This window comes from Cnephaeus nilssonii, assembly GCF_951640355.1.
Source record: "Cnephaeus nilssonii genome assembly, chromosome: 4".
Classification (NCBI taxonomy): domain Eukaryota; kingdom Metazoa; phylum Chordata; class Mammalia; order Chiroptera; family Vespertilionidae; genus Cnephaeus; species Cnephaeus nilssonii.
Window position 1 is genome coordinate 66674771 of NC_137075.1, and position 21719 is coordinate 66696489.

General features: G+C 39.3%; 1 protein-coding gene across 1 annotated transcript in view; it reads left to right on the forward strand.

Moving 5' to 3' along the window:
- The window catches only part of IQCH (IQ motif containing H), a gene marked incomplete at both ends in the record, with an annotated part of 213432 nt that overhangs the window by 114969 nt on the left and 76744 nt on the right, over positions 1-21719 (forward strand). The window contains 4 exon segments of the mRNA XM_079768988.1: positions 4314-4397; positions 8553-8728; positions 14072-14344; positions 18751-18942. Coding sequence (XP_079625114.1) covers positions 4314-4397; positions 8553-8728; positions 14072-14344; positions 18751-18942 — 725 coding nt within the window.

A 21719-nucleotide genomic window follows, 5' to 3' on the forward strand; every position in this document is an offset into this window, starting at 1 on the left:
GAGTGTTGCCTTGGTTTCTGTGAAGGAAAAGCCAATGCTGGCACAGCTAGTTTACTGCTTGCAAAAAGTCAATTAGCATCATCTGAGAGGAGTTTGTAAGGGAGTGAGGTGGGAATGGGAAAGTAGATGAAGGGAGAAATGAAGATGGAGAAAGGACAGCCAGTCTGAGCATAATTGAACTATTGATGAGTATTCGTGGTTCAATAGAGGACCAAAAGTACTTGGATAACTTTAGAGAGGCCGTTTGTGGGTACCCTTCTTCGGTGTGAAGCAGAGGCATAACTTTTTGAAAAAAGATGGAATACTCTATCAAACTAGGAATATTTTGCAGGTGATGAGGATGGCCATAAGAAAACAGGCTGAGTTCCCCTCTGTAGTGATAAGGAGGAGAGAGTGCCCCTATAGGCCAGTGTTTTTAAATATTTTTAAATTGATTTTTAGAGAGAGAGGAAAGGAGAGGGAGAGATAGAAACATCAATGAGAGAGAAATATCAACTGGTTGCCTCCTGCATGCCTCCTACTGGGGACCAAGACCGCGCTCTGGGCTTGTGCCCTGACCAGGAACCAAACTGGTGACCTCTGGGTTTTCTCAACCACTGAACCACACCGGCCAGGCCACTGCTGTTTTATTCTATGCGGATGAGGACCTAGAAAAGCTACAGATCCCACTGACCATTCTTGGAATTTCCCAGAAATTCTTCAGATCAGGGAACCCAATTTTAAAAGCGTTGAAAGGAGGAGAGGAAATGATGAGAACACATGGCAGAAAGGGCTAGGAATTTACGACAGATTCTTGAGTAGGATCTTAAGATACATTTGATTCATTCATTTGACTGGGAATATCTCACTGTCTCTGTTTTAATGGAACTTGCAGTCTGTTTACAGGAGCCGGAGTAGTGCAGGGGAGAGGAGAGACATACAACCAATAAACCAGCAAGCAAAGAAACATAGAAGACAGCATGAGAAAAGCATAGCAGAGAAAGGGTGCAAGAGAATGACCGTGAGGGGAGACTGAGAATCTTCTTAGAAAAGGGTGTTTTGACACCCTTGACAGTGATTAGGGCCTATCCGCTGCATAAGCCAGAAGAACCGTACTTTGATAGCGCAAATATAATTTTATGTTTGTAATAGTAAGGTTTGTAAAAATGAGGTTCCTTTTGAAAATTTCAGTCTGGCTCAGCTGAAGTTAATAAAGAAAAAAGATAATAATAGCAACAACATTTATCTAATGTGTATTATGAGTTCTTATTAGGGATTTTGGCCCTTCCTCATCTTTCAGTTAGAGTGAAAGAGAAGCAGGATATCTGAGAGAGGTGGTGCGTACAGCGGGGTAAGGGAAGGTAGAAAGTCATATTGGTTTACTCTCACCTTGTAACAAGTTACTACAAGCTTAGTGGCTTAAAACAATCCCAGCTGATTACCTTACAGTTCTGTAGTTCAGAAGCCCGAAAGGGGCTAAGATCAAGGTGTCGGCAGGCTGTGTTACTTTCTGGGGGGGTTCTAGGAGATCTATGAGATAATCCGTTTCCTTATCCTTTCCAGCTTTTAGAAGCCACCCACCAGGGAATTAACAAGAAAAGCCCTTGGCCCCTTCCTCCATCTTCAAAGCCAGCAACGTTGCATCTCTCTGTGCCTTTCTTCTGTAGTCACATCTCTAACTCTACTCTTCTTCCTCTCTCTGTCTTCCACTTTTAAGAACCCTTGATTACATTGGGCACAGCCAAGTAATTCAGAGCAATCTCCTTATGTTAATGTCAGCTGATTAGCAACCTTAATTCCATTTGCAGCTTTATTTCCCCTTTCCCATGAAGCCTAACATATTCACAGATTCCAAGGATGGGGACAAGGACATCTTTGAAGGGTCATTCTTCTGCCCATTACAAAATTGAAAATAAAAGTCATAAAAGAGGCAAAGGCTCTTTTGTCCCTTCTGTAGTTCTCTGCTCACACTTGGAGAGTCTTGTTTTCTCTATTTTATGTAACCACATTTGTCACAAGGGCTAAATCTGTAGCATCTGAACTGTATAATAATTTGTAGGCTTATGCAACCTTGGACAAGAGACAAGGCACTTCCCCTGAGTTTCCCCATCTATAACATTCAGGGTAGGAGGAGATGGGCTCTCAAAACTCACCCAGTGTTTCTAGTCTGACCTTTGAAGTACCCCATCTTTGTAGATTATATTCCAAGCTGTGATGTTTCACTGCCATTGGGCATGTCTGCTGAAGTTCCCAACGCCAGAGCATCCTGGCTGATAGTTTCCTGGTTAGGTCTCTGTTGTATTTAATATGTGCCATCAGCATTGATGAGGTCTTTTCACCCAGGAGTCCTCTACTTTGTGGATATACAAAACATAAGAATAAGTCTGATTTTTTTTTTTAATTGACTCCCAACATCTGCTCTGCCGATGGCACTGTGCATTGCATTGCATCTTGTCCAAGTAGAGTGGTCTGTTGCAACATACACAGAATTTCCTGTTGTTCTTAAAAGCTTTGGAAGTGCACATACCTCACAACATTAAAATACCTATGTTTGCCCAGCACTTGACACTTTGCAAAATGTTTTCATATCTGTTACTACATACGATCTTCTATAACAATGTTCTGAGATTGTTAATGTGCAGTTCTTTAAAATGGGTGTATTTGTAGGTTGAACAGAGTAACCAGTTCTATCATACCCCGTAATTTATATGCATCCTTGATCAATGGTAACAGAGGTACTAAATACTTGGTTAGAAAACTAACTTCAAGCACTTGATTGAAACACAGATATCTTCATTCCTGTGCTGCAGAAAGTGCTCAGACATCCTTTATATTTTAAATTGGACAGCATCTTAATGAGACACCACACTGCCTTTTATCTTTACTTTTGAAAAGAAATGTGTTCATGGAATGCTCTCAGGCACTTTTCTTAATAACACCTTATTTCTTTAGGCATTTCTTCTGCCTTCTTATAGTTTTGATATATGTTATTCATAATACCACTTTCTAAACATTTATTCAAATTATACATATGCAAAATCCCAAGTTACCATATTGCAACCATACACCAAGACAGCATTGTTTGTAGCTGTCTATATTAATTTTCATATTCTGTGGAATTGTTCCCCAAATTATTTTAGAATTTAACAATTTTTCAAAAATAATTCCAACAACCCATTTGGCCTTCTGCCTCTTCAGTTAGTTTATCTGCATAAAGCCAAAGGGAGACTTTCAGAGGAATTGTAAACTCATTTAATTTCCAGACGTCGTCTAGTGTTTAAACACAGACATCAAAGCAAGGAGCCAATTATCAGAGTTCATTTGATCTGAAGTCCTGTTGCCTGAATTGCTATAGTTTTCCTTTTGCTGAAAAGGAAGTCTGTGCCATCTCGAAGATGCAGTATTTAAAATCACTTTATCTATAGCAGTTTAACTTGAAACATGTGTTTGGGCTCACTAACCACAAGGAGGCATTGAAGCATTTCTTCAAAATGTGAAAAGCAATTTTGTGGGGGAAAAAAATGAGATGCACCTACAGTTGCTGAATTTCATATAAGCAATTATACTTAATTGTGAGGATGCTTGCCTTTAAAGTTCATGTTTTCACTCACTTATATTTTGTTAACCCTGACATATTAGCAGGAAGTGTTGCTGCTGCTGTTGGTTGTTGTGGAAGATTTTTGGACAATTGTAACCCACGTGGGTTTTCCTTCTGCTCTGTTTCCCCTGGACACAAAGGCAACTGGCAGGACTGATAACATACTGCACTAACCGCAATAACCTTTATCGCCCTTTAAAGGGTAAAAGTCCTTTTGACTGTGTGAGCAGAGCCATATTTCTTCAGTATTTAGGATCACCTCAATATATATTCCTGACAGCAAGGGCTTCCTCTGACATCTGTGTGTCAGTTTAGAATGACCCTGGGACACATATTCAAAATGCCCTATAGGAAGCATAAGTTAAAAAAGCCAAAATTGTGTGTTTTTTTTAAACCTGAGCATAATTTTTTTTTTACATGTTGTTTTGAACATTCATGTTAAATGTCAGAAAATTTCCCCATGTTTTCATAACCCTGAGTCCCAGCAGCTTGGCTGGTATTGAAAAATACAAACCTCTGTCTGTTGCACAAAGTGCTGCTTAGCACATCCCCCGGAATAATGCCTACTCCCCTGAGAAGCGAGGACCTCACTCTTCGCACTGAGGCTGTTTCTGCAAGATGCTCCAGAGAAAATCCTCCCCTGGAAATGTGAACTGTGACATTTGAAATCCTAGGTGTGCCATGCTCCCATACTGATTTGCTCTTTCTGGGTTTTGACACCTTGTTTGCCTTTTAGGTTATACCCAGCCTGTGCGACAAAATATTGCCGACTTCGACACACTACAGAACATGCAGTTGGGGCGGCTGTGTGACATCTTAGGTACAGTAAATACTTTTACACAAATGACTCTGGAATGTTTATCAGTGGATGGTGATAAAATGTTTTTGAGGGGGTTTCTTTTGTTTGTTTTTGCTTCTTTTTTTTTCTTTCTCTATAAGTAAAAGGCCTGGAGTTCTCATTTACTTTCAGGGCAATTGAATGTTTTGTTTTAAAAGAACGGATTTATAGTGAAGTCAACTTGAATTTTAAAAATGACATCTTTAACCAATTTACTTGGGTAGTTTTCTAAATTCTCTTTGCTGCAGGTTTGGATAAGGATTTCTCTCCTATAGCCCCAAGTCATCTTCATTTACTAAACCTTGCAGGGAGAAGTTAACATTTTTGTGTCAATATTGTCTTAATTATCCGGGGAATGAGTGGAAGGTGGTATCAGAAATTAAAAGCATTGTGTCTTCATTGTAAGAATAAGAGGGAAATGAGGATAGATTTTGAAAATATTTTATTTAAATATATAGCATCTAGTTATTAGAAAACAGGGAATGCCTAATAGAGGAAATTCTTAAATACAAACTTTGAGTGATAGATACACCTTTGTAAAAGTCAAGTTCCAATACTGATTTGGTTAATTCTAGATCAGACACCACCTGGAGCCAGAAGTGACGGGTACAAGAATTTGACTGATACCATTCGAAGCTAGGGTGCTGGTCAGGCTTAAAGATTAAAGGCTGCAAAGGCTAAGCAATAATAGTGAATCAGTTTGGGATGTACTAGCCAAAATTCAGGGTTAAACAAAAACTAGGTTTTTATTAGTTACCAAATAAAAACTTCTTTCTTTTGTTAAAATTATAATTGCTTTGGCCCTTATTTAAGCAAAACAAAGAAGGATTTTAAATTATCAATGACCAACTCAGCTGGCTCCCTGGAATGACATACTTTACATGCTTCACATATATTTCAGCATCATTATTATTTTATAAATGCCATTTAGTAACAAAAATACATCAGTACTAGAAATTTACAGTGTCCTAAAATAATAATAGTGTAATTGCTTTAATCTATTATCTAGGCACTAATATTGTTTTTCAGCCTTACAAAAATAAATTTAATGACCTGAGATTGATTTGTTAGTGCTGAGCTATTTCAACTAAAAACCTGACAGGGTAGAAACCACTGAAGTGCAGCAGAGGGCAGACTTTGCTCTAATTTATTTGAATTAATTTTTTTTCTTAGCTTTTTATATAGCACAAACCATCGCCAAAGAATTTCTTTACAAGCGATGGTCATTATTAGAAAAGACTTGAAAGTATTAAGCTTCTATTTTAAATAATTCAATAATTTCGTGTAGGCCTACCTGCAACGGGAAACATTGCTAATGAACATTTCTGAGAGATTGTGAACCAAATGCCTTTTCCTGCTACACTGTCTTCATGACACAGCAAGGCAATCCTAAAAGCTCTCAAGAGGAGTAGACAGACAAGGTACTTGATTGTGAAAGAAGGAACTAAGAAAATTAGCAATAATCTGTGGAAGAATAAATGACTACCTTTAAAAATTTATTTTTATATTAGTTTCGGGTGTACAACTCAGTGATTAGACATTTATATACCTTATGAAGTGAGCACCCTGCTCATTCTAGTACTCATCTGACACCATACATATTATTGACTATATTCCTTACACTGTAATTTACATGAGTATCTTTTTTCTTAATTCCATTAATTCCTAGTAAAGGGTATTGATTTTTTTTCTGTTTATTCAGGGGAAATAAAGATAATCTGATTGATCATGTTGGAAAGACTTGTCATTCACGTATTGGCCATGAAGTCAGATGTCAGGTGGAGACCCAATGGCTAGTGTTTTCAGTTCCTAGATGAGTTAAGCAAGAGAGTGATTGATATTGACTATTGCTTAGCAATCAAAGCAATCTTCATTTTCATATTAATTCCTTTCCAAAATTACCTGTCAATTTTGAATGTTTATAGATTCATAGTCAAGCCACACTAATACTAGATATTAGTGTTAATGATATGTATTCCTTTGCCAGAAATGAACAGGAAAGGTGAAATTGGCAACATGATTTGTTATCATTTGTAACCTAGAAATTTCTTCCCAAGAAAAATTTAGTTTCCTGTTATGGAGTCTTTAAGTTATTTTTATTTGTTTTTGTGTCCTTTTTCAATACTTTAAAAATACTAGTTATTTTTAAAACCACTAGTTTGGTAAGGCACTAGTCTCGTCTTAAAAACACAAGATTTGGAACAACTAGTTTGATCATTCAGCAATTTAACCGCTGTCTCCCTAAGTTAGTTTATTATGAGGTTTATGGCATTTTGGTTCCCAAATTAAATAGGAGCCCCTCACATAGTTACATTTATGGAGCACCTACGGTGGGCCCAGCATAGGTCAGTTCGGAAGACTCTACTTCTAGCGCCAGCTGTTGTCTCAGGCGCGGGAGATGTCTCCCAGATGCCTTGGAGCTCACTGATTGTGGGAGGTGTTCCAGGTCCTGGGTCTCTCCATTCTCCCAGGTCCCTTTAGTCCACCCACAAGTACTTAGTAAGTGCCTCCTGCATACCTTATGCTGTATCAGGACTTGGGAGAATATAAGGAAGAGTATGCACCTTACCTTTTAGGAGTTTGGAAAGGCAAGATCAATCAGGCAGAACAGCAGAGGACGTGATTGCACCATGTTTAATCTTGAGCACTGAATAAAAGGAGCGCAGGTGTGAAGGGCATGGCGGGGAATAACTGTTGGCTGGACGTGGAAGAGCAAGCTGTGGAGGATATCTGTACTGTCTGCTGAGCACCTGCTATGTGACAGATACGGCACCGGGTGCCATATACATACAGGGGATGGCAAAAGTAGGTTTATAGTTCTGAGTATGCAAAACACGGAGTTAATAAAGCTATACCTGCATGCCTTTTCCCATGCAAACAACTGTAAGCCTACTTTTGCCCACCCTGTATATAACTATGTATATCATGTATTCTTTCACTTAATACTCTCTAAACCTGTGCCCCAGGTGATTTTATCCCCCATTTACAGATGAAGAAACCAGTGCTTACAAAGGTTAAGTAATGTCCCCTGGGCCCCTGGGCAGCTGAGGCAGAATTTAATCAGTCTATGCTCTGTACACTCTGCCAAACCCAACAGAGGAGTCTTCAGATCCCCTCTCAGGCCTCCCTCACTGGGGAAACGTTTACAGAGCTCCCTCCTCTGACCATCCCCGAGCACCGGTGGGCGTGCTTCCGCGTGCCCACTGCTCTCCACCATGCTTACGGCTGTTCCTGTGGGGGAAAGGGTTGCTTCTCATGGGCAGCATTTCAGTTGCTTTGCTTCCTGTATTTCCCCCCATGTCTTGTCAAGTGCTTTGCTCCTACTAGTCCGTTATTTTTTATTAAATAATTAATTAATCAATCAATTAATTAATTAATTAATGACTTTATTGGCTGCTGATTTACTGTCCATACTCCTTAAAATATTTTGCAGCCTGGAGTGGGTAATCTCATCTGACTATTCCATTTGGGTGGAATATTTAATTAGGATTTCTTTCTAAGTACATATACACATCTTAAGAAGAACAGTTGAATTAAAACAGTGTTTCCTTTAAACCAACAGTCACTAGATGTCCTAAATAATTAATCTACTCTTCTTTGGTAATGGAGCTGGGAAAAGGTTGGTTTCTTGAAATAATCATTGCTGTGGTCATAAGCTTACGATTTATTTGGAGAGGAAAGTTCCTGAATTGGCCTTGCCAAGTCCAGGCAGAATAAGAAATTGCCATTTCATCAGCATTTTAAAGTTAATAGCTCTGTTTCATAATTTACTGAAGCTAATGGGATAAATTTTTAAAGCAGTATGCAATTCCCATTGATGTTAATGGGAGTTCTGGGGCTGAGTCTCTCTGCATTATTTGAACGTAGACTTCCATGGTACCTCACAGCCCTCCTTCTGAAAGAATCATTGTGTCCGTGTTTGGGAGGATAGTGTTATATATCTTTTCTTTAGAGAAAGGTTAAAGTGCCCAAAATCTAGTTACACTGCTAAGATCTGTACAAAACCGATCTAAATTAACTTCAGTGTGGCTTTGGCTATGCTCTTTATTTTAAACTGTGCCACATCAATCCGATGCCAGAGTTCATAATGTCGTTTACCTTTATACCAGTAATTAACACTGTGCCTGTTGTTCTTAGATGCCAATGTAAGCGTCATCTACATCTGCTCCCATCAAATGAATGAAGAGTTACTTCTGTATTACCATAAAATCCTGAGTCTACAGGCAGCTGTCAAATCGGGGAACCTTGAGGACAGAAGTGACCTGCAGGACAGGATCAAAATTATCACCCCTGAAGCTATAAAGATCTTCACTGTGAGTTTGTCTTCTAATTACCACGGCTTCAGGGATGCAGTAAAATTAAATTGGAAATTTTATAACTTGCAACGCTCTGGTACACATCACTGAAATATTATTGCAAGTTTAACAGCTTTACTGATTAGACGACTAGTTGGACTGGAGGAAATAAATATCCCAGTTTAACTTTCAGACTTAGTTGAGCAACACTTCCAACACTCTGTAGCTGAAGTCTATTTGGCTTTTGGGCGGTACCACCAAGTACTAGTAGGTGAATTTATAACATCTACGGTTTCTTTTTCATTTTGTGTGGAGGACACCAAGGCAGAGAAAGGCTGGGCCTGCCCAGGGTCACAAAGCTAGGTCAGGGAAGAATCTAGACCAGGGCCCTGTGTTCTGACGTCCACACCGCTATTCCTCCAGATTCATGGTTTTGGTTCCACCCCGCACTCAGGGGAATTTGGTCTTATTTACCATATCCCACAGTTCATAATGAACAAGGTTCAGAGTGTGTGTGTGTGTGTGTGTGTGTGTGTGTGTGTGTGTTTTAACTTGTTCTGATTTTTAACGAATGGAAAGAATTCTGAGTGAAATTCCATCCCTAGACAAGAGCTTTTGGGAAATGCACGGAACCTCGAGGGCAGTGTTCAAAAATAAGGCTGCACACGAGATGGCATAAAATGAACTTCGCTATATTTTAACAATAATTTAAACTTTCCATGTTAAACAAACAACATTTTAATACCTAATGGACTATGTAATTTTGAGGAGACTTTTGTATGTGTGTGAATCAAGAGTCTGAATTTGCTAATACATATAGCTTTCTCCATTCAGAAGTGGGATAACACCGAAGTCAACTATCTATTGCCAGAGAAACTGCTTGCAAGCTTTATGTGGGAAGCATATATGTGTTGAGTTACTTCCTACCCCTTAACCCTTTGGATGTGCCATGATTTTTACCACTCCCCCCAAAAAAGGCCTGCCAGGGTGGGGGAGGGTTGCTATAATATTTCTGCTTTGCTGAAACACTCAGTGAATTGTCATAAGATTTTGCTCTCTTCTACCAAGATGAAGATTTTAAATTTTCATAACTGGATACCTTAATGTTCCCCCCCCCCCCAAATCTTTGCTTTATTGGCATCACTTGGCTGTGGAAGAGAAAGGCAAAATCCCAGGCAGGACAAGCAAAAGAAAGGACCCGGACAAATCATCACCACTACTATTCTCAGGGACCTACCAATATTCACAACAATGCAGGGATTGCCTTGGTGCTTCCTAGCCATCCCCTGGCCTCAATGGCAGAAATACTGTGGACTTTAGGAAGCAAGGAAGAAAAAACTGTCATTAGTGTGTAGTTAATTTCCTGATTTTCTCCTGATAGCTGCTAATAAGGAGTTTCTGTGCATCTCATATACATTGAGGAGGCATAAAATGGGGAAGGGGCACTAGTTTGGGAGAAGGAAAGTGAGTGAGCTAACATATATCAAATGCATAGATACATTTTCTCATTTGATCCTCAGAACAATGCAGCAAGATAGAAATGATCAATCTCCTTCTATGGGTGAGGAAGCCAAGAGTCATTTTCCTCATCCAAAGTTACTGGTGGGGCCAGAGTACAAGCCTAAAGCTGTCTGACCCCAGAACACTGTCATGAACTGGAATGACTGCTTTACTCCTGGAGGACCTTGTGGCCTTGGGCAAGCCCTGTGCCTCTCTGTTCTTTGTTCTTCATCTGTAAAATGCGGTGGCCAATTGGATCATTTCAAAGCCCTTCTCAGCTCTATAATCCTATTACCTGAGAAACGCACCCTTGTCAGCCAGTCCACCCCGATTTTCAAGCAGGAAAGAGGCAGTGAGCATTCACAGGTGCACCGAGTTTCATTCAAAATTTAGGTTTGCATTGTTGTGAGTAGAAACAAGTAGGGAATTTTTAAGTACATTTTAATACTTCTCATAGTTTAAGTTTAAATGATTTGAGTAATCACTCATAGGCAATCAACTTTTTAGAATACAAAAATATAAGCTCTCACTTTCAAATCAGTTCCTGCTCATGTTTAGTTATTGCTTTATTTCTTTTTAATGGGTTGGAGAGATTGTATCAGTGCTGATTTTCATTCAAATGGATGGCTTTGAGGAGATTTTTTTAAAGTGTGCCAAAAATCTGTTTGTATATCTCTCCAAGTTACGATGCAGTGTTTGGATTTGTAATGGGTACAGAGTGCTATTATAAAGTCATTGTGTCTATTTTTTAACATTTTAATGTTTATGAAGATATCCTCAACAAATACCTTTTGTCTCAGGTTTAAAAATGTCAGTGGTGATAAATTAAATGCAATTATAATGCAATGGAATTCAGAATATTTTATATTTTTCAAGCTGCGTTAATTCACAGCCTGGATCTAATGGTCATACAAGACCTGACGTCAATAATGTGTGCTCTGCCACTCATTCATATTCAAATCTTTATTAAACACAATATTAGGGCACCATCTTGCCTGAAGAATGAGACATGCCACACATGACTGTAATACAGGTCGGGTAGAATACTTGCCAATGGAAATAAGCAAACCAAGAGGAGACAGAAATGCATCCTGGCTGGAGAAATGCTCAGAACTTTAATGTTACTTTCTATTGCTGCATCTGACTTCCCCTCATCACACCTCATAAACTCACCAGACCCTCACTTCTCAGTCTGTGAAATGGGAGCGATTTGGCTGCCGTGGTATAATAATTGTGCTAATACCTGGGTTTAAATCCTACCTCTGCTGTTTGCCAGCTGTGTGATTTTGATCAAATCATTTGAGCCTCAGTTTCCTCATCTCCAAAAGAGGGGATGCTAATTGGCACGGTGTGGTGTGGATCAGATGAGAAAATACATGTCAAAATGCTTTGACCTTGTGAACTTAACATGAGAGTACTGCCACCCTGAAGCATTCCTCTTCTTAAGAACTCTGAAAGCCCACCATGTACACTGTGACTCGGTCACCAGCTCTCCCACACATTTAATATTTTCACATTTCCCAATTGAAATTATTTGTGGGAAAAGGAAAGGAATGAAATAAACAAGGGGAAAGACAGGGATCAGCCAGATGGGAAACACAAACTCATGAGGTGCTGTTACCAGCCATTGTCTAATGGAGCATTGGGTTTTCCAGAACAGCACTCTCAGAAGTAGGTTGTGCAAATGGGTTTCAGTTATGGTAGACAAGCCATATTGCACAGACCTGAGGAACGTAGAATAGGACACCTACTCTGGAGGAAGGCCCAGAAGGGTAAATCAATAAATCCTCTTCTCAGAAGAGCTCTGGGTTGTTATTTTTTTCCCTTTTTGGGGGGGAGAAGGAGGGAGGGAGTAAAATATACATAATATAAAATTTACCATTTTAATCATTTTAAGAGTAAATTTCAATGGCATTAAGCAGATTCACATTGTTGGGCAATCATTGCATTATCCATTATCAAAACTTCTTCAATATCCCAAGCAGAAATTCTGTACCCATTAAGCAATAAGTCCAGAAGAGCTCTGGTTTTAAAGAAAAAGTTATTTTCAGACCTAGAGATGTCTAGTCCAACCTTTCATTTGAATATTGGGGAGTTTTATAATTCACCTTGCAAGTTAGAAATTCAGGCAAGACTGAAATCCCAGGGCTCTCCTTGGTCTCTGTCTCCCATACTCAGCAATTATTACACACACAACAGTTTGATATTCCCAGAAATAGTTGCTCAACGTTTCTCCATATCTTCATGCCATGTTGAGTAGCTAATTTTGACTAGAGTTGGAAGAGTAGGTGCTAGTCTACAAAATCCCTTGAACTCCCTAACACTCTGGCATCTTGCATTATATTTTTTGCATGACATTTTAATGACTTTAAAAAGAGAGTTTTCTCTGTGATAATAAGTACTATCATTTATAGAATAGCAACTCAATGTCATGCATTATAAGAGGTGTTTACTTTCATGATCTTGTTCTATCCTTAGAGCAACCCACCAAATGGGTATTTTTATTCCCATTTAACAGATGGCAAAACTTAGGCTCAGGTTCAGGTAGCTTATAAACTTGCTCAAGTTCAGGTAGCTTATAAACGATAGAGACAGATTCAAAGCCAGCACTGTTTGACTCCTAACCCCAGCCCTTCTCTAGAGGAAGTGAGCATGATCTTGACTTCTCATAGTTCATCCTTGGTTAATGTCTTTCCCTCAACCTATCCTCACCTGATAAAATCCTACCCATCCTTCAAAATTCACCTCAACCCCAACCTCTTTCATAATAATAGTAGTAGCTAACATTCATTAAGTGCTTATTATGTCCAAACCACTGTGCTAAGTGCTTTACATGCATTATCTCATTCAAGCCTTACAGCATCCCTATGAGATGAGTACTAGTATTATACTTATTTTACAGGTGAAGAAACTGAGGCCCCAGGAGAATGAGTCATTTGCCTTTTCAGCTCTCCCCATCAGCATGTGTCCTCTGCCTCCCTTCTCCATGCCTCCGGGGCCTTCTGTAGCTCTTTACAGCTTTTCTCTGCTTTGATTAGTTATGCATTAACGGTACTCATTTGTGCCCCCACTCCTTGAATGCAGAAACATGGTTGTATTCGTTTGGTGTGTGATGACCATCTGGCTCTGTCCTCAGCCCCTATTAGACATGCCAGAATTATTTATTTAATTGAAGGAGACAGTCACATGTATTGCTGAGCTGGGTCTAAATAATAAAAACTAAAATAAGAGAGTTTTCCATTGGAAAATGAAAGCTTCAGTCTTGCTGAAATTTTCAAATATTTTTTCATTCATGAATCCTCTCCAAAGTGATTGGCCAAGAACCAGGATAATCATTATAAAAGGGACATAGTCTCTGAAACAGACTTTGTGGCAGAGCTTTGGAAAGGAAGTATCAGGCCAAATGCCTTTTTCCTACCGAATCATTTAAAGAGTTGCCAGATTAGGAGTCCTGTACAGAGAAGAATCCTATTGGGCGTTTTTCTTCATTTTTGGTATTGATTTTCCAGGCGCTTTAGTGTTAAACCAGGCCAGAAGTGCTGCAGAGATGAATCACTATTATCCAAAGGCCGCCAGCCTCTTTTCCTTCTGACAGAAGGATAATTCCACGTGGATCAAATAAATACAGATGTGTAGTAATTAGTTCTATTCCCAGTGAGCCTATTTCCAACACACTAAAGATGTGAGCGATTATAGAGCCTCACCCCAACAGCTTTTATCAATTTAAACTGCTAAACAACAGGATAGGTCATAACCCAGCCTGCTATTAATAATGCATTTATGGTGTGCAACATTATAAATTAGGTGCATGGGCTAGAAAAAAGAGCACCTTTTAACAAGAATGATATGCTCTTCCCCCAGAAGCATCATATGTGCCTGGCGACTCACCTGAAGTACAGTCCCAAGGCAATCAAAAGAATAAAAAATCTCATCAGTGGAAGAGAGGCCTACATTGTCAGCGGGTTCCTCCACAAAGATGATCTGGCCGTGGCAGATATGTTAGACGTACCCATCCTGGGCCCAGAGCCTGAAATAGCTCATCTTTATAGCACCAAGTCTGGAAGTAAACGGATGTTTGCCAGCGCCAACGTGCCATTCCCTCCTGGAATAGCTGACATCTTTAATCACCAGCAGGTATGTGGGGTGGAAAAGAGAGGCTCTGTTCAAATATATCACATCCTCTTGAAGCTGCGGGGACCTCAGGCCTTCTGGAGCCAGCCCTACCCAGTGAAGATTATGTGGAATACTTGAGTTGATTTGTTAGATCTACTTTAGGACTTCATGTTTAGAAGTATTGTCCTTGAAAAATATTTACTCGTTTGGATTAAGACATTGAAGACCCTGTTAATGCACCAATATGCTATCAATATTTATTGCCTCGACATGGATTAGTTAGTTCATCATCATATTAGCTAGCCAACCATTGAGCAGGACCCTGAAAAAATGGGAAAGACAGTTTTAGCTAAAAGGAGCCAGTTTGGAGAGCTCCAGGGGGACGGTGGGGCGGGGGGGGGGCGCTGGGGAGCGGAAGGGGTGCCTTTCTGTCAAGGCAGGCGGCAGAGGGCCTATGGCAGAGGGCTGCAGACACCCTTCGCTGGTACAAACATCATTTGGTCCCTCAGGAAGGAGCCACAAAGGGAGGAGTGTAGATTACATTAAATAATTCCCCAACCCCTAAAATGTATGTGCAATAGTTGTATTGAGTCTTGCTTTCATCTTCACTGATGAGAACTCAGGCAATCTTTGCCACGAAATATTGAGAACTTTCTACGTTTATTGTGGTTAAAGATGCAGGCACATTCAATGCAAGAAAACCTTCCTCTAATGCTGGTGTTCAGAAGTAGAATTTAAAACTTCCTTGTAGACACATCAGATTTGAGGGATGTCATTTCACCTATGGCACATGCACATTGCATCACCTTAAACACACTTATAACTGAGTTCTACTCTACTTGTTTGGGAAACATACGTCTGAGGTCATCAAGAATTGAAGTACTCCACTGAGATTTTTCCAGATACTGACTATCCTACCTAAGCTATCTGAGCGTGTCAGCGTTTTGAATTCGCAGATGGCGATGAATCAATAGCACTGACTTTTACCATTGTGCATCATAAACTCAAAGCTGGTGAAGGAAAGCTGTGATCATCTTAATTTAGGTTAATAAATATTCCTGACTACCAGTTGGATTTTAGCAGTAGTCATTTTTCTACTTCTGCTCTATACCAGTGTAAAATGAATGGCAATTTAAAACTATATTACATCTTTTGAACAGATAAACTCAAACAAAAAAAATCATAAATGTTTAGAAATAGTGTAAAGTCATTTGGTTTATGATTAAGTAATTTATTTATTTTTTAAGTCTAGTGTGAGCACCGTGAGCATTTCCTGTTTTGATCCATAAAGTAACCATGCAAGTTCTTTTTCTGGCATATGCTCCATATGAAATATTGACAGCTTTGGTTAAATAAGCAAAAATAGTGATGCTATTTTAAAGCACTGTTCAATTTTCACTTAAAGATAGCACATAATTCTTTCCCATGGTGCAGTTTTTACAATATTATTGATCCTTTTCACACTGTAGGGGATCCATCAACAGACGCCCATTTATAGGATTCTCAGAAGCAACAAATAACAGGATTTGGAAGAAACAGATGATAATTTTGTTAGTAGTTGAGTCTCTGAATGCACAATATATCCAAATATACAATAAAAATGCTATGCCAGAACACCTTTTCTTACACCAGCAAAATAATTTTATAAAATACTAGAGGCCCGATGCATGAAATTCATGCAAGGGGCTCGGCCCGCGCCGACGCAGCGGCTGCCTCTGCCTCAGCCCCCGCCACCACGGCTTCATCCAGAAGGTCGTCCAGGAGGACGTCCAGTCTAATTAGCATATTACACTTTTATTATTATAGATTACCCACCAAAGACTATTTCTACTTCTGCAAAGTATGATCATAATATAGCTAAATATGATGAAATATAGAATCTATCTTCTCAACACAATACTAGAGAAAGAAGGGATGTAACTTTGGAAGGCACATTTAAAAACCTTTAAAGGCAAAGCTCATAGCTACATGGTGTGTAGACCAGAGAACTTGTAATTTAAATACCCAAATTATCCACAGACACTACTTGATAATTAGGGAACTAAGACAATTCCATTTCCACCCTATTTGAATACCCCATGATTGCATAGGGCTTCCAGGGATCCCAAGAATGCCCATTTTGATGTCACTTCCACACTGCTGTATAGTGTAACATCCCCAGGAAGAGCAGCTGAAAAAACACAACTCAAGAAAACAGATTGTACCTTTAATCAAAATAATTGTAATCTTCCAACTCCATACTTCAGCAGAACCATAATCTTTATAGTCCTTTCACACTCTTTAGTTGAAAAACTTTCCATCTGGTGACCAAAAAGTCATCAAAAGAGATGAGAATAAGAGTGTCGCAGCCCTCACTGGGTAGCTCAGATGGGTTAGAGTGTCATCCCAACACACCAAGGCTGTCAGTTTGATTCCCGGTTGGGGCACATACAAGAAACAACCAATCTATAATAATAAAAGGGTAATATGCTAATTAGACCGGATGTCCTTACAGATGAAGCGGGGGCTGGAGGGAAGCCTGGGTCCCAGGTGCCAGAGGAAAGCCAGTGCCGACAGCCAGAGGAAGGAAGACGTACTCATGCACGAATTTTGTGTATCGGGCCTCTAGTGAATATATAAATAAGTAGAATAACAAATTGATGTCTCTATCTATCTATCTATCTATCTATCTATCTATCTCTCTCATCAATAAATAAAAACAGAATATTGCAGAGACCTCCTTAAGTATAAGAGACCATAGCCAAGTACAGCAGTGGGTAGGCTCATCAGAGCAAATGCTTAGTAAATGCTTTGCTTCTTTCAAGGAAGTATACACTGGAAAGTCTGACAAGAAGACCAAAAATAACATCATTTTGTGATTTAGTGAGTTATTTTTCTCCAAAGCTCTACTAGAACAGTATGACTTATCTATACTAATAAAAGCCTAGGTGGCCCTCACGTGCGACGTCATCACAAGATGGCCACCACAAGATGGCCATGCACACAGTGGAGGCGGGGCCTGGTGGCTGCTCCACGCAGTGAGGCCTGGGGGTCCCATGGCTCCACGTGGCATGGAGGAGGCCAGTCCTGGCAGAGGAGGTGGGTTGTGGCAGGGGAGGGCAGTTGTAGGCGATCAGGCCGGCAGGGGAGCAGTTAGGCATCAATCAGGCCAGCAGGGGAGCAGTTAGGGGGCGATCAGGCTGGCAGGCAGGCGAGTGGTTAGGAGCCAGCAGTGCCAGATTTTGAGAGGGATGTCCGACTGCCGGTTTAGGCAGTCAGACATCCCCAAAGGGGTCCAGATTGGAGAGGGTGCAGGCTGGGCTGAGGGACCCCTCCCCGCCCCATACATGTATTTCATGCACCAGGCCACTAGTAATTAAATAATATTGCTTTAGACTTTTGTCTGACTCAAACTTATCCCAAATGGCTTTATTGGTGGGAAGGAAAGTTGCTTCTCTTTTAACTTCTCTCTCCACCCACCTCTCTGCAGGTTGAGCTAGGCAGCCCAGTGGAGAGAGAATGAGCTTAGGTGTTGGAGTCAGGGCAACCTGGGTGGAGTCTCTGCTCTGCCACTCAATGCTGTGTGATCGTGGGCCTGTTATTCAAATTTGCTGAATCTCAGTTATTGATATATGAAATGAAACTAAACATGGTGCCTGCCTCATAGGCTTTGTGAGTATTAAATTTAAAAATAAACTCATGTAAAGAGCTTAGTCAAAGGCCTGGCTTCTGCTGAGAGTTCAGCAATGTTAGATAGTATCATTATTATCACCATGATATTAGAGCTTGAACTTTTATCCCTTAAACTTCCATGTGATGGAGCCCAGTTCTTGAGGGAATACTGTTTTAAATAGGATAGGTGTGTATTCCAGGAACATTGCTTCCATGAATGTTTTATCTCCTTTATTGCTCGTGTTCATATAATACATATAATATAATGCACTTGGTCAATTGACCAGCCGAACAAATGCATTTCATATATGTTAATGAGGAAAATGTTAAATGTTTTATAGGTTATAACATTTAAAAGCTCAACAAAGCACCAAATAGTTATAGTTTTCAAGAATATAAATATAGTCTTTAAACTATAAAAAAACCCCATCATTTGAAGAATCAATAAGTAAACACATAATTCCCTGAAAAAGAAAGAAAACAATACCAAAATTCAATTCTTTATTTTGCCTTGAAAAGCAGGCAAATGATAATTTCAGTTTCTCATAAATAGGACTATACTTTTAAACATGCCTTTCGTCCCATTGGTTAGTGGTTTCTTCACATCATCTATACATCACTTAAAACTTCTCCAGTCTGTCTTAATAACTAGAGGATAACCTAATGAACAGACCATTTGAAATAAAGACATGTGAAAAGTACAACTGAGTTAATACAGTAAAAAGGAATCCAGGAAAGCAGCTACATTAAATGTTTCTGTGTCTTCACCCCCACAGATGATAGAACAGCTGAGTCAGCTGGTCACCGATCACCTGGAAATCCCACGCTGGCTCTTTAAAATGGACTATGAGTTTGGAGGAAATGGGACTGCGTTTTGTGACATTCTTTCCCACCTCCAGTGCCATGACTGGCTCCTAAAGGAGTATAGCAAATATGGCCGTGAAGACTGGAGCAAGAAATGGGCACAGGTGAGTATTCAATGGTGACGTAAATCCACCGTGTCTGTGTATTGTTAGGAGATGGAGCAAAATGCTCAGCAAGGAGGTGAAGGCACTTTCTTCAAGGCTCAGCAGTGTCACCTGCCAGCAGTGAGACTTTGGGAAAATCATTTTACCTTTCTGGGGCAATAAGGTTGATTAGGTTATTTTAAATGTCCTTTCATTGGGCCCTAAAAGTATTCATTCACGTCTTCAAATTGATTATGATAATTAGGAAGTAATTTTTTAAAAATCATATTCAGGTAACATTACAAGTCTAAGTGGGTCTTATCCTTTTCTTCTAACAACTGACATTAATAAGCTACCCACATTTTATTATGAGAGAGCAATTCTATTAGTAAATGGTTGTCACCTGGAAGCTAATGTATAATAGCATTCTATCAGAAGTCATATGTTTCTGAAGTCAATTCAAGGAAATTTGTATAACTGTTGTTCCCTGTGAGATGTTGAGAAAATAGTATACTCTACCCAGAAAATCTCCAGGCCAAAGCTGAACAATAGGTAAGAAATCTTAGCATATAAGTGGTTGTGTAGAGAATTTTCCATGTATGTTGGTGGAAGGACGAATTGTACAACTTCTTAGTCTGTTCCAAACTTGCTTAATAATTAAAGTTATTTTATATGGCTTACTATATAAATTAAACCCACCATTCTAAACACTGCCTCACTCTGCATCCAGAGGTCGAGACTAGCCTGGCTTCTCTTAATCCCAAATCTCTGTCTTGGCTGACCTACTCATGACAGCATAACTGATGAGGAAAATTCAGACTTAAATTCCCTTCACCGATTCCTCCCCTACTGACGTGCTTAACAGTGGGCTGTGCAATGATTTGCATCTCCTCTGAGCATCCCACTACAAAAGTATATGAATCAAGACACCAGTGATAGGAAGGGAGGGGCACACCAGAGAGAACCGCATTATTCTTGTGAAAGTGAAACCACGAATAAATCTAGAGAACAGTCAGAAGAGAGAGTTCCCTTTGACAAATGTGACTGTTCTCCCCATGATCTATCCTGGGCTTTTCTTCCCCCTCCGTCAGAGAATGGACTAAATGCAGTACCTGTCATGGCCAGCTTTTTACATATTATTTAAAGGATACCAAAGTGAATTACTCTTTTAGGAAAAAAATAAAACAAGGAAAATGTATTTAATTTTGAGGCCCATAGAGGGTTCTCTTTGAACTGGATTTTACTTCATATTGTATAGCGTTTTCTTTTTAAAGCAAAACTGTGGAGAGTCAATGATGAAAATATGACTTTTTTTCATTTAAAAAATTGAAATGTTAGTGGTCTGGTCTTAATATTTCAAACCAATATATATTTTTAAAATTCTCCTGACACTAGACAATGATAAATTTAAAATATTTGACTTGAGGTTTAAAAAATATTTAAAATATTGACACTGGCTGAATTGCACTTGGAAGCAATTTCAATTTAAAATAATTGAAAGTAAATATTATTTACTTTCAATTATTTTAAACTATACCATTTTAAATTGTCACCAAACACTTTTGGCATTATCATGAATGTTATTAAATGTGAAATTCTTGAATAATTAATAATCTACTGAAATCTTTTTTTAACTTAATAAGGAAAAAATAATTATTCAGAAATCTTTTTAATCTTTGAAACCTGTGCTTAGCCATGGTCATTTTGGTTAGAAGCCAAAAATAAAAATAAAAAATAAAGCAGATCTGAAGAGCTTTTTTTTTTTCGGGGGGGATGTGGGGGGGGAGGCGGGCCGGGGAGGGAGAGAGGAGGAAACTATTGACATTCTTTTGCCTTCAAAGTGAAATTGTACCCAGAGTGGAAGTGAACTGCAATCTCCATTGAGTGTAGCTATTGAGGATTTAGGATCAGAATTATCCTTTGTTCCAGAAGACCATCATAATGGTGCACATTTAGACATCAAAGCATTACTTTATGAGCACAGGCATGTTTTAATGTCCTATTACAGTTTGTAGACCTGTTTCTTTTCATAATGAAGATGTTGTGTCATCAAGCCTAGCCCGGCACATACAAAACATATGCTGGCAGGTTATTAAAAATTTCAGCTTCTTGATGAAAGACTATCCTGCAGGCTAAGAGTCCAGAGAAAGACTCCATTCTGGGAGAATTATTAGAAATGAGATTATGACTGTAAGCACTAAATTATGTTAATACTTACAAATAGCATCATTTGCATAGCAGTTTATGACATGATACCATGATTTTTCTCATTGGTATATTGTAGGCAACAGATTAAAAACAGGGCTGTTTATGGGAGCTGGAACTGTTTTGAGATTCTCTTGCGTCTTATGTGGATATTGGTTTTAGACAGAGGCATCGTTCAGTGTAGACTCAAGGATCCAATATAAAGGTCATTTTTTTTCTACCTATCTAATTTAGAACCAGTTATTTAACTGGTTGGGGTTGAGAGTTGAAACAAGGTCGTGGAGTCAACAAATGCTGAAAAGCTGTAGTCCCATTTTAAAAATCAGTATAGACATGTAGGAAAAGCGGAATGTTACATGATGGCCACAGTAAAAATGGGGCACAAATCTCATTTTGTTCGTGGTGGCTTGGTACAAACCTCATTCTCTTCATCCTACCAGGTAACAAAACCTAATTCTCCAAAAGTTTTCTGTAAACTCACTCAAGTACTCAGTGCTTGTTAATGTTTAATGGATCCACACACTAGCTTATACTCCAAAGCCCCCACCCACCAGTCGGAGGTACTTCTTTAGCCGGAATAAAGGCTTTAGTCA